The sequence below is a fragment of the Gorilla gorilla genome, chromosome 10, assembly GCF_029281585.2.
Source record: "Gorilla gorilla gorilla isolate KB3781 chromosome 10, NHGRI_mGorGor1-v2.1_pri, whole genome shotgun sequence".
Classification (NCBI taxonomy): Eukaryota; Metazoa; Chordata; class Mammalia; order Primates; family Hominidae; genus Gorilla; species Gorilla gorilla.
The window spans coordinates 85,613,065-85,635,730 of record NC_073234.2 but is presented as its reverse complement, the minus strand read 5'-3'; the positions used below and the strand labels follow the sequence as shown (position 1 = coordinate 85,635,730).

Sequence of the window (22,666 nt, the reverse complement as noted above, 5' to 3'; positions counted from 1 at the left end):
CTTCTTACAGTGAATTGAGGTTATTTAATATAAGTTCTTTAACTGAATAGTAAGGCACACCCACTTTACAGATGGGGACTGAAGTTAACTTGTGACATGACATATTAATGGATTTTCTATAATTTGATGAAGGCTGTTAATAAATATACTTATGAACAGGTCCCAGATTTCTTAATTACTAATCAATATTCTGGGAAAGCACTGAACACATCCTTTAAAGAATTTTTTGAAAAATTTATTCCGTTAATATACTGCAACTTCAAAATTTTAAGTGCATGAATTTGTATTTTAATATAACCAAGAGTGAGCTGCTCATTAATAACTTATTAATACCAACAATTCTGCCTGTTTTCCTTACTACGAAAATAATTTTAAAGTGTGTCAGTGCAAGGTACCAACAAACTATTACCTTGAAAGAGATTTCTGAGGGAGTAACTTAATGATATTATTTCTCACATTTTTCACATCACAGTTAAAAAATTTAAAGATAAAGACAAAAGCTTAACTGTACACGAGATAGATAAAACTGAGCTAAATTATGTTTTATATATAATATATAAAAAATATGTAAATCCATATTTAAATAGATACAATTTTCTTTAAAATGACATTTACCTGACTGAGGAATTGCTTTTGCTGGAAATTAAAGGAGTCCTACATTAATGTTAACATTGTTTTCTAAATATTTAACTTCATGAGGAGAACTTAATTCTGGAAAGCTGATTTTCTCACAAATTGATTTCTTCATACATATATCTAACAAAATTTAACTAAAATTATGTAGCTGTTTACTGAAAATATCCACCCCTTTTTACATATGTAAGTTTGGAATAATTTACAATAATATTGAGCAAAAATGTTCAAATTGAATGGAGAAAACTTCAGTTCTTTCCTAATAAAATTTTTTTCTTCTTCCAAAGATGTTTTTGACTCCTGTAGCATCACCTAATCCACAGGTTCTTTAAATATAGTTCTGGACCAAGACCAGCATGTCATCACTACCGTCACGTAGGAGCTTGTTAGAAATGCAATTCTCAGGCCCCACCCACAGACTCACTAAATCATAAATGATGGAGGTATGGTCCAGAAATTTGTGTTTTAACAAGTTTTCCAGGTAATTCTGATACAAGCTATAGTTTGAGAACCAATGACCTAACCTAATTAACAATCAGCTCTAATTTTTTCATCCTTGCAAAAACAGTAGCTATAATAACGATGATAAAAACAATAGCAGTAAACTAGTACAACCACCACCATGTATCAAATACCCAACATGTGCCAAGCACTGTACTCAGCATGTCTGTGTGTATATAAACATATATGAAATCTCATTTAATCTTCATAAAAACTTAGAGGAAAATCTCACCTCAATTTTACAAAAGAGGAAACAGGCATGAAAAAGAAAATTGTAGAAGGTCAAAGCATAAATAACAGCAATAGGAGTTAAATTCAAATCCATGATACAAAGGCTATAGCTTTCTACTGTATACTATATATCTTAAAAAGCAGGTAACATATACAATAGCTCAGGCACTATTTTTAATTAAAGTGATCATTTAACTAGAAGGTTAACTCATAAATACGCCTTCTGAAAACACAATAGTCACATGAATTGGAACTGTTAAAATAATTCAATTACAAAATACAGTATGTGGACTTGGTCTGAGAAGTAAAGACATTTACCACTGAGAAACATCTAAAAAAAAAAAAAGATTTAATTTCTTATGTGGATCTTATTTGGTGTTGTCTGTTAGGGGACATCTGTTTTTGTTTTTGTTTTTTTTTTGAGACGGAGTCTCGCTCTGTCGCCCAGGCTGGAGTGCAGTGGTGCGATCTCGGCTCACTGCAAGCTCCGCCTCCCAGGTTCACGCCATTCTCCTGCCTCAGCCTCCCGAGTAGCTGGGACTACAGGCACCCTCCACCAGGCCCAGCTAATTTTTTTTTGTATTTTTAGTAGAGACGGGGTTTCTCTGTTACCCAGGATGGTCTTGATCTCCTGACCTCATGATCCTCCCAAAGTGCTGGGATTACAGGTGTGAGCCACTGCACCCGGCTTTTTGAGTTTTATATGAAATCTTGGGATGTAAAAATTTTTGTGATAAATATCTGGTAGGCATTTTACATTGTCTTCTTAAAATGTTTTACCTTTTTAAATAATCATTTTAGTAAAGCAGATTCAAAATTACAAACAAAAAAACAAATTGACAACTAAAAAATTGTCCAAAGAACTGTCAGAAACATTTTTCTGCTGTTTAAATTTATTTAAAACAAACAAATTTAACTCTTTAATTTATAAACCTGAGAATCATTGATGGAAAATGTATCAGAAAAATCATGGAGTTGTGAAATCAGATAATGTGGAGAATAATATATAGAGTGGAGAGAATATATTCTCTCCACATGTAGAGAATAATATATTCTCTACTAGGCAGCCTAAATAAACACAAGGTACTAAACACAGGTATGAAATATGCATTGACACTGATGAAAATTTTGCACATGGGACAGTTAGAAAGGCGTTTAAGTGAGGAAAAGTTGCAAAACCAAAATAAAATAATCAACATTTCTCCATAGCTGATTTCTCCCCAATATTTAGCAAAATAGTCACAGATATAGTCATGGTTAACGCGTGTAATTTTCTTTCTTAAAATTACTTGTAAATAAATATTCAGATGTATTTCCTGCAACTAGTCCAAGTGTAAAAAGCCTGTTTATATACTGCTTTTAGAAAAATCTCATCCTTGCTTAAAGTTACAAAAATATAAAAATATATGACTGGGGTTGCAAGAGAGTATCTTTATTTTACAAAGCAGTAGACACAAAAAATATTTCAAATGTTACCAAGGCTTATGCAAAATTACAAAATCTCTTACCAAATTCAATAATGTAACTATCAGTGAAACCAGTTGTTTTGGGACACTCTTCTAAGAGTGTCAAGCCAAGGAGATGGAATGAAACAGTTGGCAAATATGTGGCACATTACTGGAACTGGATGTATTGGTACTTATAAACAGATAAAAGAGGACACTTCTTTTTTCAAGTTTAGATTTATACATTTGCACATGGAAAGAAATATACCTTAGCTACTTTCCTCCAGTTAAGACAGTCAAAGAAGTAATATGTTCCCCTCTCATAGGTATTGGTTTTCATTGTTGGCTCCATGCCTGGTGCCCTGGTAATCCATACTCGTTCTTCTTTGTGGTATCTCCAATCACGGTTAAAACTTCAATTTTTAAAAGAAAAGATAATTAACTTTTTCCTGTGGCTTACATCAAACATGTTCTACATTTTGTAAAGCTTTCCTCCGGAAAAAAAAAAAATTACACATAAAATAAATAAATATGAATGCTTCCTACTCATTTATTGTAAGTTATTAAATACAACCGCATTGAAATATAGAAAAAATATTTCTTAATTTGTCCAGAAGGCACACTAATTAATACACACACGTTTATTTAACTAAAGAAACTTTTTATACAAACAAGGATTTTAAAAGTTTTATAAGCAATGTGATAAAAACATAGGCAGACCAAATAAAGACACAATGTGTCGCAAAAACTTCACTCCTTTCTTGCTCTTCTTAACACTCAAAAGAAATTGAGGTATCTCCAACTATTTGCATTATTTGATAAGGAACTAAATACAAACTATATTTGAATTAATTATGTAAATTCCACATAATTTTTTAAGTATCTTGAAACTAGAGCATTTTGAAAAATTATACTGAATATATTTATTTTTTATTCAAATTTCAGATTCTAAATTCTCAAAAACTAAGAGAAAATCCATTACAATTCATAAAAGAATCAATGAGAATTTACACTACTTGTAAACTGAGGAAGTAACATCCAGAGGAGGTAATGTCCCACAAAATAAATCCCCATGTAAAGAAATGCTTTCCTACCAACGTCATCAGGTAGTTTTTAAGACATAAATAAAATATGAAAACAGAACTGCCAGTGATAGATGAATGAGTACCTGAATGTATTTATTTACTTATGAACAATTAAAAGGAACAACAGGTAATAATCTCTATTCTCACAAAAATGAAGGAAAAACATAAGGGAAAAATCCTCTCAGTTGTGAAATGAAATGAAACAATTCATTATCAACATACTGAATTGTATACTTTAAACTATTTGATCCAAAGCCATTTATAGAAATGTTATTAGAAATGTTAATGAAATACTTAAATTTGTGAAAAGGTCTCCCAATCATAAGGTCATAATTACTAATAGTTTACTCTATAGTAAACATAATATAATTGTCTATTGATAACAAAATGTGTTGCCAACTGTACATTTGAGTAACGACAGAAAACTTAATTTTAGAGCATCAGGTAAATACAGAACTGCTCAGGGAGAAAATATCAATGAACCAATTTCTTTACATTAATATTTGTTTAAACTGGCCAATAGACTGCTGATAATGAAAATGTGGACTTTAATCAGCACGTCAAAACATACAACAAATATGCACACTGCCTTGCTTATAAGTAATAATGTTTATGAAATGATTAAATTCAGTATCGAATTATTTATACATATGGTTCCACAAGGAATAAAAACCATAGTCATGAATATCATATAATTCACATATTTACAAAAATTAGATTCACCAAATCCATGAGTTATGTCAATTCTGTCTTCTTACAAATCTGGCACTTATTAATTATTTTTAGAGACAGGGTCTTGCACTGTCAGCCACACTAGAGTGCAATGGCACAATCATAGCTCACTGACACCTCAAACTCCTGGGCTCAAGTGATCCTCCTGCTGTAGCCTCCCAAGTAGCTAGGACTATATAGATGTGTGCCACCACACCTAGCTAATATTTTCCTTTATTTTTTGTAGGAATGTGGTTTGCTGTGTTGCCCAGGCTGTCCCTAACTTCTGGCCTCAAGTGATCTGTCCACCTCAGCCTCCCAAAGTGCTGGGATTACAAGTGTGAGCCACTGCACCCAGCTTCAGCATTAAGTTTGAAATTCTTTTTATGTATATAGATTATGAAACCATGGTTAAGATACGGTTTTAATCTAAATTAAATTCACTTTAATAATGTAAAAATAAATTTCTTGATGGAGAAATAGTTCCATTTAAAGATAGCCATCATCACTTAAAGATGTTTTCAGCATAGTCAAGATCCACTATAATACAAAAGTGATTAAAATACTTTGAACATACAGCTCCACTGCAGCTAAAAGTTGTAATACGTCTCCTCCGTTCATGTAATAGAGATAGAAGAGAAGGTCTTCACCATATCGGCCAAGTTTTATTGCAGCCAGCTGAAAAAGAAAAATAACTTATTCTGAAATATAAAACAAATCTGCAAATCCTAATATATAGTTGCTACTACTAAAGTAAAAATGGAGAGATAAACAGAAACTCCCCACTATGTAGTAGATAACTGTTATTACATGATTACACAGATAGGTAGTTACGATTCTAAAAGGGAATTTCCTCATTTAAATGACTGAAGTCATTTAAACAATTATTTCTGATACATCTAATTGATATGCTGACTGGAAGAAAAGCTCAATAAAGACTTCCAAGCAAGATCCACTAAAAGGATTTAATACCCAATGGGGAAACGATCCTAACAATAGCATTGTGCTCAGAGATCTAGGACTTGTATTCAAGTCCTGGTTTTATTACTCATTAATATGACTGTGTCCTAGTTATTTAACATCTCTTAGCTTTACTTGTCAAATGTGGACAATGACACCTATGAGGGCTACTAAGAAAGTAAATAAAATGAGTGAAGGTATATGAAAGCACCTTGTAGAGTGCCAAATATATAGATGGCTTATAAAAACTGTTAAACTGAATCTATATCTGACAGTGAGTGATTCACAAGTCAGTTGTATGCTTTCAGCAAATCACAGATGATGAATACAAAAATCATAAAGAAATGGCTTTTCAGTTTGTTTAAATAGATGCCTGAAAGATGATTGCTTTACATTTCTCTCCCCAAGGTAGAAACATAACTGCTTACCAAACTGTAAAACATAGGTTCAACAGTCTCAAATTTTCACATTTAAATAAACCTTAAAAGTGTCCCAAAACAACATTTTTATCTCGTTATTCGATCCTATATCGAAATACTTATTTGGTTATTACACATTCTCTGAATGTAATTTTTCTCTCCATTCATGTTATCCCTATTCAGGCAGCAGCCCCAATGTGACAAATTCTCCTAAATTAGTATTTCTCAAATTGGCAATAAGAAAAGGTTCTGGAACACTTCGGTAAGTGGAGCGAAAGAGCTCTACAGTGGAGGTGGGAGCAAATCACACAATCCGCAAATAGAAAATAGGAGACCTCTCCATCTCGTATTTCTTGCCTTCTATCTACTCAAGTATTAGAAGACATTGAGAAAGGTATCCGTTTACTTGCCTGTCCACAACATCAACATCCACTTGACCACAGAACTGTAAGGCACACTCAGAATGCTGTCGTATATATACACATACACATAGATATTTATACACAAATATATAACAAAAATATATTTTTTCACTAAATTGTAGTTTCCCAAGGCTAAAATTTAGGTATCATTGTGAATATTTTTTGGTAATAGAAACAAACTCTCAGTTCTTCTAAAGCAAAAAGTGCCACCATTTTCTTTCTTAGATTGAAAAAAGAGAGATTAAGCTGTAATCTGTTGTTAATAACTACTTTAGAATTAGAATTTTAGGTGATTTAAAAAAATGGAAATGAAAAAATACAGAGAAAAGTCAAAGGTCATAAATAGTTTTTAAAGATACAGACCATCTCATTAAAAACACTGTATCTGTAATACTTGTAACGAAAATCTTTTTACTGGTAAGGTCATAAAATAAAATTATCAGAAGGATATTTATCAAATGTTCCAATCTAGTTTATTCCCATCAACTGCGGTTATGGTTGTAACCTGTTGTTAAATATAAGAATTTTTATTTTTTACCAGTCCTAACATTTACCATTTAACAAGTTAACATGGACATATGAAAGCATATCCCTGAGACCATTACTAATTATTTCAAAAATAGTATGCTGCCTGAACTGAAAAACACGTGAAAAATAGATAAATTCATGCTGACTGAGTAGAATAATAAACTACACTCACCTTATCCCTAATGTGAATGTTCGTTAAGTACTCAGATGGAACATGGAAGTCTGGATAATAAAATGAAAAAAGCCTTATTAACTGATTCTCAGTTTTAAATTTCTTTTTAAAAGGTCTAAACACAAATAGATTCTCCTACCTATGTCTTGAGGTCGACAAGGTGAAGATGCCCAGGGTGACGCAAATTTGGGGTAGAGATTTCTGAATAAGGAGGAAAAGAAAACATTTTGAAATCCAGAAAAAGAGATTTCTAATTTTATTTCAGGAAAAACAAAGACTCCAAATGTAAAATGACCATCTTTACTTCTAATTCCCTTACTTGGGTTTACTGACTTATACAGAAGCAAATGAAGATTGTGTGTGTCTGTAAAATATGATAGGACTCCTTCCCTCAGTATTCTTGCAATACAGTATAAATAACACAACATATCGCAATATACAAAACATGATTAACAATTTTCTACTTTTACTTGATTTCAACTCAAGATGCTTTAAATTCTTCAATACCATGCTCCCAATTTAAATTAAATTTTAAATAAATTTTAAATAAATTTCCCATTTATTTGTGTGGCAAGAAGAAAACTGAGTAACTATTTGCAAAAGTTTAAATTCATCAAATATTTACTGAGTGCCTATTATATGCCTGGCACTGTTCTAGGAGCTTACGACACATCAGTGAACAAAACAAGATCACTGACAACATGAAACTTACTTTCTGGTTGAGGATGGTGGATTGGAGGGGGGCAGACGAAATCAATTAACAGAATAAATAAATAAACAATGGCCCATGTTAGAGGGGAACTGGGAGGGGAGACTGGATGCATAATTATTAAATAGGGTGGTCAGTTAGGCTTCATTAAGGTGGTCAGATCTGAAGATTTGAAGGCTATAAGGGACACAGTCATATTAATTATCTGGCAGAAGACTCTTCTAGTCTGAGGGAACTCCTAGAGCAACTAAGGCAGGGACATGACTGACATGTCTGAGATATAACGAGGTGGCCAGTGAAGCTCGAATACAGTGAACAAAGGGAAAAGCTGTTGAGGTGGGGTTAGAGGACAAACAATAATCATGTAAGACCTTGCAGGCCTGTGAAGATTTGGGGTTTCTGGTCAAGCGCGGTGGCTCACACCTGTAATTCCAATACTCTGGAAGGCCAAGGTGGGCAGACCACTTGAAGTGAGGAGTTCGAGACCAGCCTGGCCAACATGGTGAAATCCCGTCTCTACTAAAAATACAAAAATTAGCTGGGCATGGTGGCACATGCCTGCAATCCCAGCTACTCAGGAGAATCGCTTGGACCTGGGAGGCGGAGGTTGTAATGACCCGAGATTGCATCACTGCACTCCAGCCTGGGCGACAAGAGCAAGACTCTGTCTCAAAAAAAAAAAAAAAAAAAAAAGATTTGGGGTTTTTAATCATAATGAAACCACAAACATTTACTGGGTGTTGAGCAGAGGAGTAATTTATTAAAAAAGGATTGTCTTGGCTGTTATATGAAGAGATTGTATGGGAAGGGGTATAAGGACAATCAGGGACCCCCAGTGACTGGCTAATGGAGTATTCAGGCAAGAGAGAATGATTCAAACAAGGGTGGTAGCAGTTAAAAGTAGTGAGCTTTGGTTAGATTCTGTATATATTTTGGGAAAAGCCTGATTATGGGGTATAAAAGAAAGAGGAGTTAAGAATAATGCCAAGTTTCTGGAAGTACAGAGTTACCACTAACTGAGATTGGAAAGGCTGTAGACAGAATAAGTTAGGGGGTGATCATTCAAGAAATATTTAATTGGCAATTGAATGTAGAAATCTCAAACTCAGAAGTGTGGAATGGAAACATATGTTTGGGATTCCTCAATATATATGGTATTTAAAACAATAAGACTAGAAAAGATCATCAAGGATGTAAATGCAGAGAAGAGGAATGACACAGAGGTCAAGAAGAAAAGGAGGAGGTACCAGCAAAGGAAACTGAAAAAGACCAACCAGTGAAGATGAGGTAAAAATGGTGCTCTCAAATTCAAGTACAAGAATGTGTATCAAGGAGCAAGAGTTCCTCCAAGTGACCACTGAATTTAATAACATGAAGGTCATTTGGTGACCTTGATAAAAGCAGCTTTAGTGAAGTGGCAGGGACAAAATCCTGACTGAAATGGGCTTACCAGAGAATGGGAGAAGACCAAGTTGGAGAAATGGAGATGACTCTTTGAAAAGTTTCGCTTCAAAGGGAAATAAAGAAATGGGAAAGTAACTTACAGAGGAGGTTGGATCAAAGGAAGATTTTCTTCTAAGATGAGAGAAGTAACAATGTATTTCTATGTTGATGAAAATGACCCAACAAAGTGTGAAAATGTGTTGTAAGTAGAACGCATGGGTCAATTATGGTAATAGGGTGGAAAACAAGAATAACATAGGTGTAGGTGGCTGTAGGTAGTCAGATTTGTTGGCTAGACTGTGCTAAATGTGCTCTTCTAATTGCTTCCATCTTTCTTAGTACAGTAAAAGTGAAAAGCAAGATCATCATTCGATAGTAAGAATAAGGAGAAAAGGTATTAGGGGCATGCAGAAGTGTACGATAGTTGCATAAGAGAGCAAAAGAGTAAATGGACTAAGCATGCAAGGTATAATTATCACTGGTAGAATTAAGAGCCTACTTTTGAGGCTCCCGGGCATGAAAATAAAGGAAGACCAGGCAGTGATATCATGTGTTTTTCTCTAGCAGAGCTCAGTAGCACAGGTCAGGAATGAAATAGGCAGAAACAATCAGTACTGTAGCTTTGGCCATGCAAGTATAACAACATGAGAAAATGGCAAGTAGTCATGGGATATGTAAATGAACAATTATGACTGACCACAGAATTTCATGGGTAAGAAGGGAGTTGATCACAGGGGAAAAGAGACGGGGATCTGGAGGAACAGTTAAAATACCGAAGAATCAACAGATTGAAGGTCCCAGTGGAGTGAAATGATTACAGGAATCACAGTACTAGAAGAAGAGAAATAGAAAATAGAAAGTGGAAGTCGGAAAGCATGCGAGCTCAGATTTTAAAATTGAGAGACTGCAGTTATGAACAATGACTAGGTCAAAGGGATAACTAAAGGAGTGGCTGAAGTATACTACAGGACAAAAATTCCTGGAGGAAAGAAATTCGAGGAGCTGAGATTTCAGGATTCTGGAAGGTGTGTGTGCACGTGCACACACACACACACACACACACACACACACACACACACACAAAATGCCAAATTATAAAAGGAATACTGCAGAGTGACAGTGATCTAAGAGCTAACATGAATGGGAATGACCCAGAGAATCAGCAGGTTAACAATGAGTAGCAGTAGGTGAGATAATTTGATGACATGATATTAAAAACTGGAAATCTGAAGAGGTATTATATACAGACATGGAAAAACAGAAAAAACTTACTCAGGAGAGTTCAGATTGAGGCCTAATGTTGTTAAGTCACTTCCTAATGCAAGATGTACCATTCCTGGGTCTGTCTCTGCTGCCCTGATAAATGTTAACAGGCCAATCATTCCAAATTGGTCCGTCACCATCCCTTGAGGAATGTTAGTAACCCGACCTGGGTAGGAAAAACACAGTTGCTTTTATTTTCAAGAAAAAGTTAAAAAAAAAAAAAAAAGCATTCTATAATATCTTTGACATAGATTTCTAGAGTCCCACCATCAGGTAACACCTGGATCCCTTTTTTCTGCTGGTTATTATTTTGTGTTGTTGAACTTTTATCTCCAGGGAATTTGGGTCCATCTGTACTTGAAGTTGTCTTGCCAGATGTATTCAAATTCTAGCATGAAAAAAATTAAATGTGACATTAAAATTTGTTAAGTATACAAATTCAAGTTCACATATTAATACCTTGCTATTTATTCTTTATTATATTTAAATTGGTAGTAAATTATTACCTGTTTTTCAAGTTATATAGAAAATTGTTTCCATCATTGTTCCATGGTATACAAATAAATCCTATATCATCCACATTTGAGTATTTAAAGAAAAAGAAATCAAGGGAAAATATCTTATTTATCTCAGATCTTCAGTCACAGAAAAAAAAAATCTATCTCTTTCTCAGGTCTTTATGCTTTGGGATACACTTGAAGTTACACTCCTCAATGCTTTCATGTAAAAGAGAAACTAAATATAGTATATTACCTAAAATCACCAAAGCTACCTCGAAGATAAGTTAGACATATAAGCTTTAAAACTTTGTACTTATTTTAATTCTTACCAATCTTCTTTATCAATTATTTTAATAATATATAAACTCCCATCACACACAGAGAAAAGCTATTTTCAGTGAAATGTGGAAGAAATAAACATATTTGTTAAGTCAGAAAGAAGAAGCTGAGTTGGCTGAATCAACACAGGTATAAAAATGTGTATAAATTCTTCAAGGAGAAAACTTACTCAAGAAAAACACAGCTCCTTAGAAGGCTATATTATCAAACTTCATGGGATCCAGCTGACAGGGACTACAATAAAAGTCTAAATTAACTCTGAGAAGTTCAACAGAAATTTGCAAACCTATATGAAATAGGAAAAAAATAGGCTATCTTCTAAGTTATAAAGCTTTTCCACATTCTTCAGAAGTTAGGTTATTATTACAGATATCAAGATAAAACAGTTTTGTAATAGTATTTAGTAAGTAATTGTTAATATAAGAGAAATCTGAAGGGAAAAACTACATCACTCACATACACACTTCTCAGTTACTTACAGATTTACTGTCATCATTACTTGATGTTGGATCTTTATAGCTGGAGCCTGGTAATGCTGGAAAATCTTCATTGTGTATTGAGAAGTCCTGGGATTGTTCATTTGCTGGTTTTGTTACCATTCCAACTATGTAATGAAAATAATCCGGAGAATTGCAATTGATATTTATGATATTTTGCTACAGATTATAAAGTTAACTTTCCTCATGATAATACACCAAAAGGTTTCTTTTTTTTAATGCTATGAAAGCGTACTTCAAAAAATTAGTATCCGGGGTAACAATGAAGAACTAAATTTTCATTTACTGATTAATAACTCAACATACAAAATAATACAAGGGAAATCAACAGTAATCCATGTCATGCGTAGGTGCTTAAAAATTTAATTTGATATTGGATTAATTATTAACAACTTTGGTTTAAAAGCTTGTTTTATTTAAATATTTGACTAGATAGTATAAATACCAGTTAACTCTCAAATACAAATGAACAAAATAAAATTTAAAAGAATATGTCAGTATTCTACTTGAAAGCGACTTACAGAGTGAGCAAATTGCAATCAATTATAAAACAACTCCATATTATTTCAGATTTTCTTGGACTCCATGTTATAGATGTAAAACATGCAAGAACTGGGAAATAATCCTCCCACTATACTTGGCATTAGTCGGGCCCTTATTGGAGAACAATATCCAGTTTGGGGCTCCACAATTCAAGAACGATATGGAGAAACTAGAGATGGTCCAAGGAGAGCAACGGGAATGATTAAAGGGATGAAAAAATGGACCTATGAGGAAAGGTTAAAAACATTAGAGTCTGAACTGAGAATCAAGTAGCTAGGTACTCAACTTCCAGGGCAGATCATTTTTTTTTTATTTTGGGGAGACTAATTTGGAAACTTTAGAATATAAACAATAAATTTTTCCCTTCTTCATATACTGTTATTTGTATTCGTATCTGAATGGCACAGAAATCCTTCTTGGTTGAAAATGTGATCAAATATTAATTCTATCTTAAAATAATGGATGAACTGATTCTTTTAAATTCACCATTTTGTTACTGGTCTCTATCAGGTTTTCCCAAAAGAAAAAAACTATGTGATAAAAATAGTATAGCTACATTGCTGTCACAGAATTTTCATATCTACATTGTTATATTGTTATTGCATATGTTTCCCCTCCTTTATTTCCATTTATCCCTGATTAGCCAAATTTCCTATCTATTAGAGACACTGAAAAAGGGTGATGAAGGATATTAACGGAGACCAAGAGTCTGCGTAAGCTATACATGACCCATGAGCAATGGTTTTCAACAGGGGGCAATTTTTTTTCCCCAGGTGACATCTGCCAATGTCTGAAAACATTTGTGTCTGTCACAATAGAGGCTATGGGGGTTAGAAACAGAAAGTGCTACTAGCATCTTGTAGGCCAAGGCCAGGAATGTTGCTTAACATTCTGTATAAACACAATAGCCCCCCACATCTCCTCTCTACAAAGAATTACCTGGCCCAAATGTCAACAGTGTGGAGGTTGAGAAAAACCTTGGCTCAGAAAAACATCTTCAATGTAGTCAGTCATTATTAATCACCAGGAATATATTATTTTGAAAAAATGTGTGATCAATTAAGGAGAGAAAAGGCAGACCACAAAATAAAACACTTAAGGTAAACTAAGGCAGGGATTAACAGAAGAAAATAACTTCTGAATACCAATGAGGACTTCCTCTTGGGTTTTTGTACAAAGTTTTCCCATTTAACTTTGCTACCATGGTATTCTGGGAAGAAAAATCACTTCTAATATATCAATTCTGAAAAAATTACACTAACCTGATTAGAAAATGCAAACATACATGTGTACACACACAAGCATATGTATACGTACATGTAAATGTATATGTGTGTGCACATACAATGGAAACCTTCTACTGGCCATCATTAAAAAGCTTAATTACCATAAGGCGCTCTTCCAGCCAAGGGGTTTATTAATGGAGTTGGGTTACCACTTCCTTCCCTCCTGTTTCGGTCTGCTAATGCTGGGAAATCTGAAAGGTCCAATCCTGTCACATTTTCACTTCCGTCTAAATAATAAGAAAGAACACTGGTTATTGATTCTACAAATATTTTTAAGAGATTATAAAAACCAACCATAATATAATTCGAAATGATTATGCCTTCTTCCTAAATAATGCACGGCACTGTACTAGGTTTATGTAGGTGCTCAAAAGATACTTGCAGATTGATTTCATGTCAAAGAATTCCATGAACAATTTAGCAAAGGAATACACAACCAGCATAATAGAAACCCCAAATCCTAGAGATGTAACAAAGAGAATAAAAAGCATATATTTCCCCCATGGAAGATGGTAACCTAAAATTATAGCTTGTGAGCTAACAAGAGGGAGATTGTTACGATATAACTTGTCTTTTCATTATGCTCAGATGGAGGTTATTATCTAGAATGCTTGAAGCTTCGGTTACACACAAATGGTGACAATGATAGTGCCTCCTGCAAATGGCCAGAAAGATATAGCTGAGGCACAGGCAGTGAAGCAGAAGCCCTGAGGACTTCCACCTGTAATTGACCGCTTTCATATACAAACGTGTGTGCGTGCGCATGTGCGCATTTTGAGGGTGGGGTACAACAGGGTGGCAGTAGGGTTCCCATATATGGTAAATGGATAGGAAATATAGAAATATGATACAAAGCCCAGAAGTTCATATTACCTATTACACAGTAGGCGCTCAATAAATATATATAGAATAAATTAAATGTATTTTTGTTCATTTTAAGTTAAAACAATCAGCTGGCTTCCTTTAAAAATTAAAATTTAACCCAACTTCTCTACTTTGTCTATTTTAATCATCTCAATTTCTTAAATTTTTAGTATTCTTATAACCTTGGGTTCTTAATTTTTGAAGAAAACTTTCTACCGTCCTTTTAGCCTGCGCTATAGCTTTTCTTTAATTTTTGTTTTACCATTTTCAATTTATTTTGCCACTTCCCAATTAATTTTTAGTTTTCTCCAAATTTCACAACTGTAAGAATCTCAAACAGTAACTGATATCTCAAGATTACTTTGTTGACAGAAAAACAATAGACGCCATTAATTTATTAACATTCAAAGACAGGTGACAATTTCAAATTACAAGGGTAAAGGATAAATCATTCAAACCTGGCTGTTTACAAAAACTGCAGTTTATAAATTTATTTCTGCAGCTTAAGAACTTTGAATAAAAAATTACCACTGAATAAGACAGTAGAAATTAAAAATTTATATCCTGTTTCAATTTATAATTTCTCAAATTCTTTGATTATAAATTAGTCATACATTTTGAATATATATTAACTTTTAATACATATCTTTAGGTCCTCCAAGATGGAATTTAAATTTGCCATATATTATTTGAGACTATGTTTTAACCTAATAAAGTTAATAAACCCCCAATCTATATTTTTATGAAAGAATTGGGACTTTTCCTAGCGTAAAATATGCTTAGTTAAAACAGAATTTAAAAAATAATTCTCAAGTTTTATAGCACTGTATAAAACCATAATGCAGAATCTAAGATGGCACTGTCAGACATCTTTACTGTTAATTTACATCACATTTAGAAAAAAACTACAATTAAACTATGATATGCAGATGTAGCCTGATTTCAAAGACATTAAATTATGAAGAAATGTACATTTTAGAAAGAATGGAATACAGTATTTCATACTACATCTTGAACACAAGCCACCACTTACAAATGCTAAAATTTGGAATCTTTTTTCAAAGATTTTAATCTTGTGTGATTCATCTATGCTGCTGAGCATACATTAACATTTAAAAATTAAAAGCTCATAGCTACAAATGACATTTCCTTATTAAATCTTCTCTTGCCTCTACAAATGCTCCATTTCAGTGAGCATTCTTTTACCTTCCACTTCCTTTACATTTAATTCTCTCCAATAATGCTGTTCATTTTTGCTCCTATGATCATAACATCCTTTATTTCCTTTCTCAGGAAAGGGTCTGTAGGGTGGAGAAGGTAAAACCTAAAGCAAAATAGCAACAAAGCTTCCTGTTCTCTTCTATCTGAATCAGTTGATAAAAGAAATAAACCAAAAGACTGAAGGAATTTTTTACTGTCAAAATCAGAGTTGGTTTTCCATGTAACTAAATTTTATACATAAAACTGAATCAACAATTCATAAAGGTTAAATGCCAACATTAGTATTATTAAAACTATTAAGAAAAAATGTAAGTGTTCCATACAATTTTAAAGGTTCTCTTCAATCTGGATCTCCATAGCCAAAATGTCATACCACCCAACCTAGTCTAAGCTATAGTTCTCACGGTGACAGGGCTGAGGACAGTAAAAGCTATGAAGCAAAATATTTTGAGGCATAAATACTAACTAAGTTAATGTGTAGGCTCTCTCCAGGTGTTAAGGAAATAATCCTGATGTTATAACACAAATTACTACGTTACCATGCTAAGTAAAAAAAATTTACATCTCTCTCAACTATTCACTGTATTGAATCCTATTCCTATTTTTCACTGAATTAAAATCTACCATCTAACATAATAAGAAATCCTACCGTATTTAAAGACCAGTATGTTGAACTGCTTTATATTTCATAAATCTATCATACTTTTTGTAGGGTACTAGCTCCAGAATAAGCTTACCTGTTCCATTAAAAATGTTACTTGATAAGGAGTTATTCATTCCAAATGCCTGATTCCTGTTCATTCCAAATCCAGACATACTGGGTACATAGAAAATAGTTTTAGATATACAGTAAGAACACTAACTTTCAGATGAAGAAAAACAGAAGTGTGTATTTTTGGTCTCTTCATATAAAATAACAATATGTTTCAAAACCAACACTAATATTATTTTTCTGAATCTGTTCTTTATCTTTACTTGAAAACTTCTCTAAAGTCCTTCCATGAACAAATGAGAACCAGAACATTTTAGGCAGATTAGTTAAAAAACAAAAACTCAAAAATTTATATATGAACCTTGAGGAAAACAGATTCAGGGCACCATTTTGTGTACTTGAAGAGCCAACTTCCTGGATACCTGAATTACCTAACCTCAAAAACATGCAGGTTAGTGTTAAGATTATTCTTGCTAAATAGTTGTTTTTCTTCTTTACTGGTAAAGCTTGCGAATATTACTTTTCATAATAGATCTCCTCTCATACAGTATTCATCTTCCCAACTAGAATATAAACTCCTCATGGACAGAGGAGTTTATGTCATACTCCTCCCATGTTAAACTCCTCTCTGTGTCCTCTGCCCTTTAGTGTTCAGGAAGACATAATAGACATTCAATAAATATGTAGTGACCTGAATTGAATGGTGCATTTTAAAACTGAATTCAGTGCTCAAAAATACATCATTCTTATCTAAATATAGTTTACCTTTCATATACTTAAAAGAAAACACAGTCTATGGTGTCCCCAATTTTAAATTAACACACAACTGGTATTTCGTAAATAGTTACAATTGCCTCCCTCCCTTTTTTGTACAAGACTAAGCATGTGAAGAAAAAAAAAAAAATAAGGCTGAACTTAGAGCAAGGCCAAATAATTAAGAGTGTCAACAGGAATTGTTAATGCAGATTCTATAGTGAAACCACATGTCTTTAACATCATATATTCTTCTGATAAAAGGCACTTAGTGTATCAATGTTGTAAGCGGGGTTAATCTGTATGAAGATGACAGGGTTTTTTGGGTTTTGACTAAATCTATAAACCTATAGTGAAACAATTTTTTGATAAAACATGCAGCTGACAAAACAACAAACACTCTAGAGAAGAGCCAGAAAGTCAATGGAAATTTTTGTTTAATAGCATATTAGAATTGCTGATGCTATTACAGGTACCATCAAACGTGGAATAAGTGCTCAGAGATGAAAACAATTTATAATAAATACAATCTGTCAATAGTAGAAATAAGCAGGGTTTTAGAGATCCATGTTACATTGACAATTTAAGCAAAGTGTATTTTAAAAACAAAATGTGAAAAACTATGGAAAGGTAAAAATTTATACATTCAATGCCCAATACTATGAGAACGCACAAAGATATGATAAAGTTATGATAAAGATACAAGGTTAGAAAGGTATCAAGGAGATGAGAATTTTGATAACCCTTCACAAATAACTTTTTTAAAATTTAAAAGAGCAGTAAAATTATAGATATCTAAATAAAAGCAAAACCTGGAGTTTATGGAATGAGGATTAAACAGTAAATGTGCTAAACCTATTTTAATTCAGATTTTACTAGACAGAATAAAGTGAATCAAATAGGTATGATGATGATAACTAGATCAAGGTAGTTTTGCCCCTACATTTCTCCATTTAAAAATACATATATATACATGTAGGCAATCAAGCTTAAATACTACTTTTGCAAGAAAGTGTTATATTTCAGACATAATTCTCATACAAATTACCCAAACAGCTTGAAAATCCTAACAAAATGAGTAACTCCTCTTATTTGCAAAGTATATGCAACAGACAGTACAAAGAGAAGTGAAAAAGTACAAAAACCCGTTTTTTTGTTTTGAATCCCTAAACATGATACGGTTTTCAAATACGATAGACGTGATCTTAAAAAGTCTTTTGTTGGTAAGTCTCCAATGCACAAAACCAAATCTTACTTGAGAAGGTACTCAAAGTATAACTAAAGCAAAGTAGTAATAGTCAAACATGTCTCCAGTTCTATTCATAAACCTAGAACTCTTACCACACAGGTAATCAACTTATTTTATAAAGAGAGGACATATCAACCAAAATTTGCCTAGTGGTGAATCCAAGAACAATCCTTTTCTAACAACCACAACAACAAAAAGTTTTAATGTGCTTTCCAAAATCAACCTGATTTTCAAGAAAACGTATCGTTTTGTGATGGGTAACAGAATCTTTGGACATAAATGCATGATGAAACACACTTATTAGAGAGAAGCCACACCTCAAGAACAAAGTGAAAATATGAAAAGGCAAATCTGAGTATACCCAGAAAGACAATTATACACAGTATCAATAAACATCTTACCTGTTCACAGTAAAAGGCTGTCGAGAAGGTTGCTGCTTTGGCATACATATTATGCTTGGCGAGCTTCTGTTGGGGCTACCTAACCCTGAACTGCTCATGCTATTTGTCCTGCTAGGAATTCCAATGCCCTGACCAACCTGGGAGTGGTTCATCATATTCCTAGGATTCATAGGCAAAATACCCCTGAAAAAGAAGTCCATTATACTAAATAAGCTCTCTACAATCACTCATTAAAATTCTCTATAAATAATCAATTGGTCCAACCCTAGAATCTCAAATAAACTTTCAAATTGCAGTTCTAATTTTTATTAATTCTTTAGTCATTCTAGCTCTTTGAAAAGAAAAAGTAAACAAACAATAAAGGGCAAATTATAGTGCAACTGATAAAAGGTGGTATCTAAGATGAGAGAACTACTGGTGTGACTGTGACATAAAATATAAATGTATTTCACACACATATTTAGAATAATTTCATTTCAAAGGCATATTGTTCTATCCTCTGCATACTAAATGTATAGTCTATGTCATCTGTTTTACTTTATGCTCATTAGAGCAATGGATGTGTGGCGAGGGAGCAATGATCACAATCATCTGGGGAGGAATTTTAAATTGCACATATTCCTTTGAGGAAGACAGGTGCCTTTTGAAAAAGCTCCCCAGGAAATGATTAACCCTTGATATCCACCCCACTGACAACCAGTATGCGAGCTGCAGTATAAAAACCACTTGTACTGTACTTAACAATTTGCACTGAAATAAAAAGAGCATAGGTATTTTCTTCCTCAGTGAAAGGCACTGAACCAGAAAATCAAGTAATTAATTACCTTATTAAAAAACTAAAAGTTTGTTTACTCTACCAAGATACATTTTGAAAAATATTCTGGTCCATCAATAAATACCTGCTTGGAGATGGAGGCGTGTGAAGTGACATTGTTGGTACCCCTGTTGTTGGCGTGACGTGGCTCGGTAACTGAGTGCCTTGTGATAAGCTGCGATTTAACTGAGGGGTATTGTTGCTCATCCCCCTCATTGGAAGGCCTAGTGCACCTAATAAAAAAATTCAGAAGAAGGAAATTCATTGCCATCAGGAATGAAATTGTTATCCATCTTCTGGAGTTGGCGATTTAAGACACTTTTAATGACCTAACATAGTACGCAAATTTTAAATGGATATATTCGATTCACTCCAAATAAACCCTGATTTTAACAAAAAATATGTTCCAGTCTGAAATTTAATATTATGAATGGATATTTCTTTCATATTCCTATTTTTCATATTTCAATTTCATTATGAAGTATGTCAATGACTAACAAGTTACAATATTATGAATGGATATTGCTCTAAAATTTCTTAAAGGCCTATTTGCATATATGTACGTGTGTATATACAAAGAGGCTATTATGAAATTTTGCAGTAATGTGTTTTTATGTCTTTATTCACAACTAATGTATACAGAAAGACATTTAACCCCGCTTTGCTGAAGTAGCTTTAATTTTATGTGATCCTTTAAAAATATATTTTGGAAAAAGCCAATTTACTATTTATATATATTTCTCAACATTACTGTTTTTACAAACCCAACATAAAATGCCAGCAACTGTTAAAAAAACCTCAAACTGATATAGCTATAAAAGACAAAATTTTAAAACATTTAAAAAGACGTCAAAATATAATGCCCCTGTATTTATCTAGTACCCCTGGAGCCAGGTGTGGGGATGGACTATACATTCTAATAGGTTTTTTTTTTTAAAGACTACTAAGAGTTTTATCATTCTCATACAAAACAAACAAACAAACAAAACCACTGTGGATAAACTTTTTTTAGAAATGTATATTTCCTGAGTTTTTATTCAGATCATAGGAATTATAAATTTTTTAATAATCGAGGATAATTATCATAGACAGCATACGTTTTTTTTCCCTTTTATGCTTCAAAGTCAAGAAGTACAGCTATCACTTACACTGTTATATCTGTCTACGAATTCCTCTCCCTTTCCTCCATCTTCCTGACCCACACTTTTTAGTACTTTCTATTTCTAGTCTGCTTCATCAACCAAACTTATTCTGAACTGGAGATTAAATAAAAGTGATAAGATAGAGTGAGAGCTAATCAGTAAGTAGATGACTTCAGTGCTAGGGATTTAAGGTGATTTTATCCTTTGGCATAATAATGTTTCACCTTCTAACCTAGGGATAGGAGTGGTTAGCGAGTATCTCACTGATCGTTATCTTAAACTTGGCAGCCTGTATCTCAGCTTGTAGACTAACTGTGCCTCTCAACTGAATGAATTTTAATCCAATCAATCTAATTCAATATAACTAATATATTCCATGTATATACTTTTCACTCAGGTTCCATGGAGACCCAAGCTTGGTTCTGCCTTTCTGTAAGATACTTTAAGGGAACTGGCCTAGATTACATGTACACTTTTATGTATGTCTACAGTCACTGTAAGTTTTGTGACTATGAGAATGTCACTAGCTGAAGCCACTTTCTTTGAATCTGGGACAAAATAAGGAAGAATAAGGATTAAAAATCAGCTTGCTTAAGATTTCTTCAGAAGAAATCTGTCTTTTCCCTCCCTAAAGCACACCATTTTTCTTTGAGGCTTTCTAGGTGTGCTCGTAACAAACCATCAACATGATACTTTTCACATCATTCATTCAACAAACATTTAATGAATGCCTACTATGTAACACGCATTGTGCTAGCTGCTGGGGATATGGCAGTGAACACAACAGAAAAGGCCCCTACCCTCAGGGAGCTTACATTCTACTCCCTAAACATGCTGTCCTGAAGTCAACTATAGCTGCAAATTTTCCTCAGGAATGTGTTTCTCACAGTTACTGACCACCAAGATAATGTCAAACAATTTTAGAGCCGGAAGGGATCTTAAAGATCACCTAGTTCAATGTTCCCATTTTACAGACAGGTAAGGAACCTGAGCCTCATTAAGTTAACTGACTTCTCCACGGCAACACAAAGAACAAGGACTAGAATTTAGATCTCTTAGCTCCTAATGCTCTTTAATAGCAGCACGGCAGGAGCCCAACAGAACTCTCGATTAGCACCCCTGTGAGTGCCTACTAATTTCAACACCTCTAGTGTATTTTCCCCCTGCTTTCTTTTTCCCTTTTGAATATGTTTCCCTCAACCTTTTTTCTAAATCTCCACGTCTTGCTCTCTTCCATTTTCTTTCTCTCTCATCTTCATACCTATCAGTTTTCTTTCTTCTTGTTCTACTTTTCGTTTACTTTTCACCCTCTCTACACATTCACCACCATAAACAAACATACACTTTCCAAAAATTAGTGCCCTTTTGGCCCCCTTTTAACAGTCGTTAGCCCTACAAAAGGCTCATTGAGATTTGACTCAAGTCTCCACATACATATTATTCTATGCTGTATCATAAAAATTTATAATTTCAGGAATATTTTAGAGATTGGAAGTTATCTGACCAGCAAAAAAACAAATTTGGAGAAGAAAACAAGAATGGTAAGGCTATTTGGCCAATTAGGGATTGGCATCCTTGAACTGATTTTAGTGCTAAAACTGAACAGAGACCGTATGGAATAAAGTAACTTACTTTCAGTGTTTAATTTTAGCTTTCTAAAATTAATCTTCACAAAAACAGCTAATAAATTCAAAAAGTCTAAGTTTAATTTTGTTGAAGTAGTATAAAAAGATCAAAAAAGAATACATCACTTCAAATTGGATCATCAACCCCTGAATACTTAATAATTGTTACTTTAAATTTATTTTAAAAACTGAATTTCT

The 22,666-nt window shown here is 33.4% G+C and overlaps 1 protein-coding gene across 8 annotated transcripts in view; it reads right to left on the bottom strand.

Moving 5' to 3' along the window:
* CNOT2 (CCR4-NOT transcription complex subunit 2) overlaps window positions 1-22,666 on the bottom strand; it is a 111,461-nt gene that overhangs the window by 5,583 nt on the left and 83,212 nt on the right. For 7 of the 8 annotated variants that reach the window (XM_019038535.4, XM_055357037.2, XM_063694669.1 and 4 more), the window contains 11 exons: window positions 19,787-19,934; window positions 18,888-19,070; window positions 16,510-16,589; window positions 13,789-13,914; window positions 11,841-11,965; window positions 10,790-10,910; window positions 10,532-10,688; window positions 7,247-7,308; window positions 7,108-7,157; window positions 5,184-5,284; window positions 3,079-3,223 (listed from right to left, as the gene is read on the bottom strand). In XM_019038535.4, the coding sequence (XP_018894080.1) occupies window positions 3,079-3,223; window positions 5,184-5,284; window positions 7,108-7,157; window positions 7,247-7,308; window positions 10,532-10,688; window positions 10,790-10,910; window positions 11,841-11,965; window positions 13,789-13,914; window positions 16,510-16,589; window positions 18,888-19,070; window positions 19,787-19,934 (1,298 nt within the window). Of the gene's footprint in view, window positions 1-3,078; window positions 3,224-5,183; window positions 5,285-7,107; window positions 7,158-7,246; window positions 7,309-10,531; window positions 10,689-10,789; window positions 10,911-11,840; window positions 11,966-13,788; window positions 13,915-16,509; window positions 16,590-18,887; window positions 19,071-19,786; window positions 19,935-21,658; window positions 21,765-22,666 lie in introns of those variants that run through there. The other variant, XM_063694671.1, reaches the window with a different exon arrangement.